General features: G+C 48.8%; 1 protein-coding gene across 2 annotated transcripts; it reads left to right on the top strand.

Moving 5' to 3' along the window:
- The first annotated feature begins 418 nt into the window (after nucleotides 1-418).
- Nucleotides 419-3,744, top strand: NKX3-1 (NK3 homeobox 1). 2 transcript variants are annotated; one of them, XM_068973513.1, is made up of 3 exons: nucleotides 419-451; nucleotides 713-740; nucleotides 3,326-3,744. In XM_068973513.1, the coding sequence occupies exons 1-3, from the start codon at nucleotides 419-421 to the stop codon at nucleotides 3,742-3,744; spliced, it is 480 nt and encodes a 159-aa protein (XP_068829614.1). The 2 variants fall into 2 exon arrangements, with proteins under 2 accessions (XP_068829614.1, XP_068829613.1); XM_068973512.1 differs by having other exon boundaries at nucleotides 419-740.
- The last annotated feature ends 6,915 nt before the right edge of the window (nucleotides 3,745-10,659 follow it).

Below are 10,659 nucleotides of genomic sequence, written 5' to 3'. Positions count from 1 at the left end.
ACGCAAAGGCACTTTACCAATCTCTAAGAGCTAAATAGAGTATTTCTCTTCTGCATCACGATTCCCCAGAAGCAGCTAAACATATTGTGGGTTGGAGCAAAGGAGATCCGCTTTGCTTTTCTCTCCCAGCCTGGTAAAAACGAGCCAGGATCCTGAAGAAGGAACTTGTGAAAGAAATCCTTTTTGGTAAAGACTGGACCGAGACTCTGCGAGGGACTTCCCTTTTCGTTCACCTGGAGCGCCGGGTGGCCAATCAGCTGCGGGTTCGGGCGCGCGGCCAATGGGAAGGCGGCGCGGCGCGCCCCAAGGGCTATAAGTGCGCCGGGCCGCGGAAAGTGAAAGTGGTGCGGGAGCCGCGGGCGCAACTTGGACCCTGCGTCTGGGGCCTGAGGGCGGACGGCGGGGCCAAGACGCTGGGATGCTCCGGACTCCGGAGCCACGGCCCGGGAACGCGGGGGCCGTAGGCTGCAGTCCCCATGCTGTGCCGCCCACCCAGACCAAGCCGCTCACCTCCTTCTTCATCCAGGACATCCTTTGGGACGGTGCTGACCGGCGCGGAGGTCACGCGGGCAGTCCACAGCCGCAGCCTTCGCGTCAGCCTTCTCGCCTCTACCCGAGGCGAGACCCGAAGCCGGAGCCCGAGGGAAGAAGAGGCGGCGCCCGGGAGCCGGAGGACCAGCAGAGCGACCAGACCCGTGCCGGGAGCGAGGAGGCCGAGAAACCGGTGGAGACCGAGCCAGGTAAGCCGGCGAGGCTGGAGAGGCCGGGCTGGGCCGGGTTGGGTCCCCCAGGAAGAATGGGCAGGCCCACCGGCTGCAACCGCGTGAGGGCGGGTGCTAGGCGGACCTCCCGGAGCTCCGGCGGCAGGGTTGCGGGGCCCCGCGGCGACAGACGAAGGGGACTTCACGGCCTCCGCCACGGGCGAGCCTCGGAGCTTAACGCTGAGCCCCGGCATCAGGGCTGCGCAGGATTTAGACCTGGCTTTGATTCGCCCCGCAAGGTGCCCTGCGCAGCGGGTTCTTAGTGCCCAGAGCTCAAGGGCGAGCAGGCACACAGCGCCCACCACGCTCCAGTCCCAGATGGAAACCCCGACACCTCGAAACCACCTCTCGACCCTTGATCCTCTCCACCCCCAGTTACCTCTCGGCAATCACCATAACTAACATATAACGAGTTATTGATAAATAATATATTAATATTACTAAGTCAGGGTTTGATCAGCAAAGATGCCCTTTGCTTCCCAGTCCCGTGGGCAATAAAACACGGTAAGTCTTGGGGACTTCCCTGGGGGTCCAGTTAAGACTTCACCTTCCAACGCAGGGGGTACAGGTTCCATCCCTGGTAGAGGGGCTAAGATCACAAGCGAAAAACCAAAACATAAAACAGGAACACTATTGTAACAATTCCAATGAAGACTTCAAAACTGGTCCAAATAAGCCCCCTCCCTCCGCCAAAAACAAATAGACTAGTAAGTCAAGGAGCCCCTCTGGTCTCCAGGAGCTATATATATAATCTAATGGGAACATTTAGAATAGACCTATTTTTTTCCTATCAGTTTTTTTAATTGAGGTAAAATTGGTACATAATATATTATTAGTTTCAGATGTACACATAATAATTTGATCTTTGTATACACTACAAGGTAATCACCACAATAAGTCTAGGTATCCATCCTCACCATACAATAGGCACCCTTCCTATGAGGTATGGCAGTGGCTCACTGAAAATCCCATTGGACAGAGGACCCTGACTACAGTCTGTGGGGTTGCAAAGAGTTCAGACATGACTGTGCAGAGCAAGAGAGAAACGGTTTAGGGAAAGTGAAGTGAAAGTCAGTCAGTCGTGTCCGACTCTTTGTGACCCCATGGACTGTATAGTCCATCGAATTCTCCAGGCCAGAATACTGGAGTGGATAGCCTTTCCCTTCTCCAGGGGATCTTCCCAACCCAGGGATTGAACCCAGGTCTCCCACATTGCAGGCAGATTCTTTACTAGCTGAACCACAAGGGAAGCAACAGCTACTGCTACTGCTAAGTCACTTCAGTCGTGTCTGACTCTGTTGCAACCCCATAGACGGCAGCCCACCAGGCTCCCCCGACCCTGGGATTCTCCAGGCAAGAACACTGGAGTGGGTTGCCATTTCCTTCTCCAATGCATGAAAGTGAAAAGTGAAAGTGAAGTCACTCAGTCGTGTCCGACCCTCAGCGACCCCATGGACTGCAGCCTTCCAGGCTCCTCTGTCCATGGGATTTTCCAGGCAAGAGTACTGGAGTGGGATGCCATTGCCTTCAAATGGCAAGGGAAGCAAAAGTGGATTAAAGCCAGAGAATGAACTCTCCTACCACACTAGCCCTCTCATGTCACCCAAATGTTAACTCTGGACGCCCCTCTGGATGCCTTGGGGTGAGGGCGGGTGCTAGGCGGATTCTTTACTGGATTCTTATTTCTCAGTCTTTCTTGCCTCATGTCTCCCATTCCTCCAGACAGATACAGAATCCCTATTTAATTCTACAGGGCAATAGGGCAGGAAGTTCTAGCATTAGCCTCTCCTACTTTGGAGACTTGGTGACTATTAAGAAACTAACACGTAATCTACATGACTGGCCAGCAGCCCCACTCAGGGAGTTGCTTACTCCTAAGCAGTTCTTAGGAGTTAGAACTCTTCAGTTCACTTCAGTTGCTCAAGTCGTGTCCGACTCTTTGTGACACCATGAACCGCAGCACACCAGGCCTCCCTGTCCATCACCAACTCCTGGAGTTTACCCAAACTCATGTCCATTGAGTCGGTGATGCCATCCAACCATCTCATCCTCTGTCGTCCCCTTCTCCTGCCTTCAATCTTTCCCAACATCAAGGTCTTTTCAAATGAGTCAGCTCTTCACATCAGGTGGCCAAATATTGGAGTTTCAGCTTCAACAGCAGTCCTTCCAATGAACACCCAGGACTGATTTCCTTTAGGATGGACTGGTTGGATCTCCTTGCAGTCCAAGGGACTCTCAAGAGTCTTCTCCAACACCACAGTTCAAAAGCATCAATTCTTCGGTGCTCAGTTTTTTTTGTAGTCCCACTCTCACATCCATACGTGATTACTGGAAAAACCATAGCCTTGACTAGACGGATCTTTGTTGACAAAGTAATGTCCCTGCTTTTTAATATGCTGTCTAGGTTGGTCATAAGAACTAAGGAGTTCCTTAGTGCGATGCATCCAAACTGACAGTGGGCTGTTTGTTCACTCAGAAGAGATGAGGGTAGATAGAATTCTGTTCTCTTTGCTGCTACCATGTAACATTTTCTTTCCCCTCCCTGTCTCCCCTCTCCTTTCCAGATGGGCGCTTAGAGACTTACCTGCTGGACTGTGAAAACCCTCCCAGCGCCTTACAGAGCCTACCCCCAGCCACCAAACAGCCTCAGAAGCGCTCCCGGGCTGCCTTCTCTCACACTCAGGTCATTGAGTTGGAGAGGAAATTCAGCCATCAGAAGTATCTGTCGGCCCCCGAAAGGGCTCACCTGGCCAAGAACCTCAAGCTCACGGAGACCCAAGTGAAAATATGGTTCCAGAACAGACGCTATAAGACCAAGCGGAAGCAGCTCACCTCAGACCTGGGCAACCTGGAGAAGCACTCTTCCTTGCCAGCTCTCAAAGAGGAGGGCTTCTCACAGGGCTCCCTCATCTCCGTGCACAATACCTACCCTTACTACCCCTACGTTTACTGCCTGGGTGGCTGGAGCCCAGCTTTCTGGTAATACCAGCTCTGACATCCATGCTAGATTAAGAACTGTCTTTTCTAGGTGGCCCCTCTGGAAGGCGGAAGGGCCCCGGGGTCAGGAAGGACTGGGCAGTGAGAGACAGACAGACTGGAACACATGGAGGTTTGTGTGGAAATCCCAGATTCTTCACTGGTGGGCCAATGAAAGATCTGGGACAGGGAATGATTTCATATCCAAACTGTTCCCCCAACACAGAAGAGGGGATCATTTTTGCTTTTAGACCCCTGCTTGAAGTGGGGAGGGCTAGAGCCAAGTGTTCTTTCTAGCACTTGGGGTGACTTTTCAGGGTCTGTCCGCATCACTTCTGAGGATTCTGTTCCTCCAACTCCATCCTCTTGGGTAACTGAGCATCCACTCGGAAAGAGCCTGAAGGGGGAGGGGGAGGACAGCTCAGGAGGTCACCTACTGAAATAAACTGAAGGTCAAAAGCCTCTCACTGGCCTTGGACTACAACCAAGGTTTCTCTTTGTGTCTGGGACAGATGGAAACAGAGGACCTCACAGAGAAACCTTTCGTGGCCAGCACAAGTTGGCACAGGATATGGAGATGGGGAGGAGGAGATGAAAATAGAAGCTTCTGATAATTCCTTTTAAAATAATATGCCAGCTTAAGTATTTACAGAGTGTCCCGTGCAGAACAAGAAGCACTCACTGTGGCCTTAAGACAAGCTGTATAAACCAACCTCTATTGTGGGAGGTGAGACCAGGCCAGGAGAATCTCTGCATATCCAAGACAGTGGCCTAAGGAAGAGTCCTTAGCAAAAGGTAAAAAAAAAAAAAAAAAAAAAAATTCCTCTGCTGGACCTTTTGCTCTGGGCCTGAGAATTTAGAATAAGAAGGTTCCAGGAGTTTTCGGGCTGTAATTCATACTACAGTGTGACAGATCACATAATTCTTTAAGTTCCTTCCTTCCCTCCTCCTTTTATTTTTTGTTCCTTTTCCATGGCGGTCACCCACTGAAGCACTTCTTTTCAGTCCCAACTTTTATGACTGCACCTAACATACACCTTCCTTATTTAGCCTTGAGATCTGGTCTCACCACCCCCCCCCCCCCCCCCCCCCCGCCCACTCCCAACCAAAGCTTTATCTCTTCCTGGGTTTAAAAAAGAAAAGTAGTGGGGGAGCAGATTCTGAATTGGCTAAAAGACATGCATTAAAAAAAAACCCTAACAATTCTTATGTCTTTTCTTTAAAAATATACAGCATTAAATCTCAAATCTATTTAAAGACGTGACAGCTCCAGAAGGTCACTGCTGCTTTTATAGGACTTTCTGGTGGCTCTGTTGTTACAGTTCAAAGTCAAAACCCTCGGATCCCTGCAGGCAAAGGAAGTAAAAGGTATTGAGCTCTCACACGTAAGGAGGAACACGGCAGAGTGAAGGGTCAGGTGCCCTGGAGCTGTCTGGTGGGAATCCAGGGCTGAGGGGAGGGGTGTGCAGGTAGGGGGCGTGGGCCTTAGGAAGCCCCGCCCTTGAGCAAGCTGAGGGGGCTGATGGCACTTGGCTGGAAGAGGCTAAGAGGAAAAGGAAACCATTTTCAGAGCACATTATAGTGGCTTCCATCACCAAGCCAATGAAACTGTCCAGATGTTTCAGGAACTGTGTTTAATGCTTATCAAAAAAGTGGAGGTTCCCCCCAAGTGAGTTACCTGGTGACCTCAGAGAGAATGAGAAGAGGGCACAGGAAAATTCTGGCCATGCTTCTGTTTTTATTCTGTTATCTCAGGTGACCTGGGAGAGGGGAGACATCAGCATGAAAAAAAAAAAGACAGTTACTAATGAGGTACCCCAAGCCCTGGAAATCTCTTGATCCCGCTACTTAATTCTGTTCAGGGAGAAAACTTTCAGTTTCCTCCTATTAAAAAGGTCCAATTTACTGTTTGTGGCAAAACTACCAAAGTTGATGGAAGGTTGGCTCATTTCACCCCATTTTCTGTCGTTTGAGCTCCACATTGAAGTACTGTCCAATGCCACGTGTTGCCTGCACAGAAATGGAGGCACAGAGGCAGGGCTTTCTGCTACTTACATGTCTTAAGCGTTCAGTGCTCACTGTCTGGTCAGGACCCTTTCTCTGCCTCCCTCTGCATTGAATTATTTCAGCCCCCAAACCTGCAAGTGTTAAACATTTTACTGTGATGTACATTGTGTTGCAAAAAGAAAAAAAAAGTCTTTGTTTAAAATGGTTTGGTTTGGTGAATCCATCTTGTCCCCACCCCCCACCCCGCCATAGTCACTCAGCCATAGCCAAACTGGTAGAACAACATTTAAAGAGCTAATATATCCATTCCTGATGAGTACACTGGAGGGTGCACCCCGGACCCAGACCCGTGTCTATCCTATTTAATAAATCGATTTAGGTTTTCCATGTGTATAACGAGCTCTGCTCCAATCTTAATACACAAATCTGTGAGTCGAACTTTAGCCAAATACCCCAATCAAACTTTATTTTTCTATGTATTTTTTGTAACACCTGAGTGTTTTTAAAATAAAGTACTGTGTCATTTTTAGACACATCTCTGTGTGATTTTCTGCTTCCTAAAGACTGCATGCTACTGAGTTTTTCTGGTTACCAAGTTCTCCCACCATCTGCCTGCCTGACTAATCTATGGAGAGAAACTAATGGAAATTAGTAGCTTAGTGAATAGCAGAGGATGATCGTTCTTTTATAAATGTTCTGCCCTCCATTATGGGCTTTCCTGATGGCTCACTGGCAAAGAATCCACCTGCCAATGCAGGAGATGCAGGTTTGATCCCTGGGTTGGGAGGATCCTTTGGAGGAGGAAATGGCAACCCACTCCAGTATTCTTGCCTGGGAAATCCCATGGACAGAGGAGCCTGGGGGGCTACAGTTCATGGGGTCGCAAAAGAGTTGGACACAGTTAAGCAACTAAACAGCAACAACAACAACACTCTGTTATTGGTTAATCACCTGGAGGGGAAAGAAATGTCTGTGTCATTTTAATAATCACCTCCTTTAGCCCAGGGATACATTTGGAAACATTGAGAATGTTGAGTATTTACTTTTATTTCTTGAAGACCCTGAAGGGAACATGGGAACCACTTCCAAAGAAGCAACACTTCTTTTGAAACTCATTGGTGTATATATGCTCCATATGTATCTGACCGGCCTCACCGATTCAATGGACATGAGTTCAGCACACTTGGGGAAACAGTAAAGGACAGGGAAGCCTGGCATGCTGCCGTCCATGGGGTCTCAAAGAGCTGGACAAGACTAAGTGACTGGACAAACAGCAGCAAATGTATAAAGTAGTTAACTAGTGAGAACCTACTATATAGCACAGGGCACTCTACTCAGTGCTCTGGTGACCTAAATGGAAATCCAGAAAGGAGGGGATGTGTGTATACGTATATCTGGGTCACTTTGCTGTACACCTGAAACTAACACAACATTTTTTGGGGGTGGGGGGTATGCTGGGTCTTTGTTGGTCCTCAGGCTTTTCTCTAGTTGCAGCAAGTAAGGGCTGCTCTCTAGTTACAGTGCTTGAGGCTCTCAGTGTGCTGGTTTCTCTTGTTGCAGAGCACGGGCTCTCGGGCAAGCAGGCTTCAGCAGTTGCAGCACATGCGCTCAGCAGTTGTGGCTCCCGGGTTGTAGAGTACACGGGTTCAGTAGTTGCGGTGCACGGGCTTAGTTGCTCCGCAGCCTGTGGGATCTTCCCACATCAGGGATCGAACCAGTGTCTCCTAAAGGGGATTTTTTTTTTACCACCAAGCCACCAGGGAAGTCCCTAACATAACATTTTAAAGCAACTATATTCCAGTTTAAAGAAAATGTTTTAAATTTCACATAAAAATGAACACATGGAGTTTTAACCCAAGACAGAAAAATATAACTTCCCCTTTCTACACTCACTAGCCCCTTAGACTATGACTGCTTCCCTGGCCCCTTGGCCTCTGTATCTCCCTGAAAATGTCATTTTCATTCAGGGCACAGGCAAGCAACATCTTGGAACTGGAATCACAAGTATTGAAAATAGGTTTAAAATAAAATATATCAATAATGCATCTTTTATCCACCTGCACTTAAATCTTCATTAAGTCCCACAAGCAGAGAGTCTTATGCACCTGAATACCTGAGAAAATTGATGGTTTTCTTTCCTCCCACCTCCTTCAAGGAAATAACAGCTTAAAGAGTAAGGTGCCTGCTCCAGGTAAAACATATTATAATTCCAAAGTTTGCTCTAATCCTTTAAGTACATTGTACACACAGGTGGGGCCTCCCATTGCATGTTCATGTCATGAGATTTAACTCTGTATAAATCCACAGCCATCCTCCCCTCTCCTGAAAGGCTCTCAAATTACAAGAACTCTTGCAGTAAATGAACAGATGTGGATTATTTTTTAACCATTAAAAGTAATCCAGGAAATTAGAGAAAAATCTCTCCCCTCTAAAGTTCCCCACCTCCCCTTGCTTGTCACTTTCCTAACTTTCCTTCAAAACTCTGCTAACCTCGCACCCGTCTTCCAGCATCTCGCCTTAGCGAGTCTGTGGAATTTGGAGTTCCTTTTCAATCTGTCTCTCAAGCATTTTATGTACAGATTTTTAGAGTCACTGGAACTTTGTCACTGGAGGTCCCACTGGTCCTCCCCAGGCCTCCGTAGGAAAGCCATCACCTCCAGTGCGTGCGTGCTCAGTCCTTCAGCTGTGTCCGAGTCTTTTCGATTCCACGGACTATAGCCCACCAGGCTCCCCTGTCCATGGGATTCTCCGGGCAAGAATACTGGAGAGGGTTGCCATGCCCTCCTCCAGGGGATCTTCCCGACCCAGGAGTTGAACCCACATCTCTTGCATCTCCTGCATTGGAAGGCAGATTACCACTCAGCCACCTGGGAAGCCCTATAGCTTCCAGAAAGGGAATAGATATCAAAGATATACATCTAAAAATTTTTTTCCTTCTAACTACAAAACAAGTCATTTTTCTGGGGTAATGTTACTACCATGTGTCTTTTTTTAGTACCTTTTAAAATTTCTTAATTGGAGAATAATTGCTTTACGATGTTGTGTTGGTTTCTTCTGTACAACAGGAATCAGCTACATATATACGTATAACCCCTCCCTCTGCAGCCTCCTTCCCACCCCTCTAGGTCGTCACAGAGCACCAAGCTGAGCCCCCTGTGTTATTCAGCAACTCCCACTAGCGATCGACTTTACATATGTAAGCAATACCACACCTCCTAAAGCTGACCTCTGAGGGAACGGTGGCCATGGAGAGAAAGTCACTTAGTTTGAGTGCCCTGGGTGGGAGAGCTGCAGGCCATAGTTTTATTGCAGCAAGTGCAGGAAATTCTCCTGCCTGTGAGGAAGTGAGTATGACATGGTTGAGGAGTCAGAGAAGCTGACCCCTAAGGCAGGTTATGACTGAGTCCTCACCTGATACTTTAAGAAGCCCCAATTCCTGCGTGTCCCAGGTGAAGAAAAGGATGGGCTCTCATATCCCAGCATCAGCCACCTCCTGAAAGTGGCAGTAACCTTGGGCAATCCAGTGCCTTTCCGGGTGAGGTGCTGGCCCCTGAGGAATAAGCTGTGGGTCATCACCACTGATATTCCTGGCAGCTGTTGGGAAGCGTCTCCCCTGCATTGCAGCCTGGAGCACCACAGGATTCACTGTAGGACATCTGACCCCGGCCTTAGTCACTCTCAGAGCCACAGTTACTACCATCTTTGCAGTGAGGAAATAGGAGTCGAGAGGGTGAGACTAGGCTCAGAGCACCAGGCTTTGCTTGGAGACACCCAGACTCTGCCCCACCCACAGCCACCACCAATGTGTCACCAGGGCTGGTTTGTCAAAGCCAAGAGTTATTTACTGTCCAAGAAAAGGGTCAGGAATGATAGTCCTGGAACATGAGGAGCTCTGAGTTTAGCCATAGACTTGGCCTTCGTGCAAACTTTCCCAGACAGTCTAGCTTGTCAAAAGTCAGCAAGGGAAAGCAAAACCCTGGTCTCCCATCGTGTGTCCTTCTCTGACCTGTACAAAGGCTCCAGACACAGCCTGGATTTATTTCCTGAGCTTACTTGGGGCCTGATGCAAGGTTTAGGAGAGATCCAGGATACAGATCTGGGTTGGGAGCCCTGTGCAGCCCCTTCTAACTGGACCATCTTCACCTGTTTCCAGCCAATTCAGTGATGGGCACAGTCCTTGACATGGAGGGGTTGGGGCAGAGAGGAAGGGGTAACAGCCAGAGGAAAGTTCTATTTTCTCCTTGGAACGATCAAAGGATAGTCATGGATTGATTTAAGCCTAAAAATCCATGTTGCTGTTGCTCTTGTTGCTGCTGCTGCAAAGTCGCTTCAGTCATGTCCGACTCTGTGCGACCCCATAGATGGCAGCCCACCAGGCTCCCCTGTCCCTGTAAACAACAAACGCTGGAGAGGGTGTGGAGAAAAGGGAACTCTCTTGCACTGTCGGTGGGAATGCAAACTGGCACAGTCACTATGGAGAACAGTGTGGAGATTCCTTTAAAACCTAGGGCTAAAATGACCCTATGACACACCCACTCCAGTACTGGGCATGTGCCCTGAGGAAATCATAGTTGAAAAAGACACATGTGCCCCAATGTTCATTGCAGCACTTTTGAGTCTCACAAGTGCCAGGACAAGAGAGAGCTACCTGGAGAAGCCAGCCAGGAAGGGAGGAGTTAGGGGTGGGGCTTGATCGGTTTTGTTTGTTTTGTTTGCTTTTTCTTTTTGCAGAGAACAGATGTTCCGTTTTTCTTACACTCTTCTCAAGCCTCCTCCTCTTAAAACTTCTGACATCTTCACAAGGCTCTCTGGGGACTTCCCTGGTAATTTAGTAGTTAAGACTCTGAGCTTTCACTGCAGGGGGCACATGTTCGATCCTCGACTGGGCAAGTTCCATGTGCCCCACAGTGCAGCC

Source organism: Capricornis sumatraensis, chromosome 6 (assembly GCF_032405125.1).
Source record: "Capricornis sumatraensis isolate serow.1 chromosome 6, serow.2, whole genome shotgun sequence".
Lineage (NCBI taxonomy): Eukaryota > Metazoa > Chordata > Mammalia > Artiodactyla > Bovidae > Capricornis > Capricornis sumatraensis.
Note: the sequence above shows the minus strand (reverse complement) of the source record. Positions and strands in the feature narration are given on the sequence as shown.

Excerpts from the sequence above, each read along its gene's own strand:
- NKX3-1 (XM_068973512.1), top strand. The coding sequence starts at position 419 with ATGCTCCGGACTCCGGAGCCACGGCCCGGGAACGCGGGGGCCGTAGGC. Across the intron at positions 741-3,325 it reads ACCGGTGGAGACCGAGCCAG|ATGGGCGCTTAGAGACTTAC; the intron begins GTAAGCCGGCGA and ends TCTCCTTTCCAG.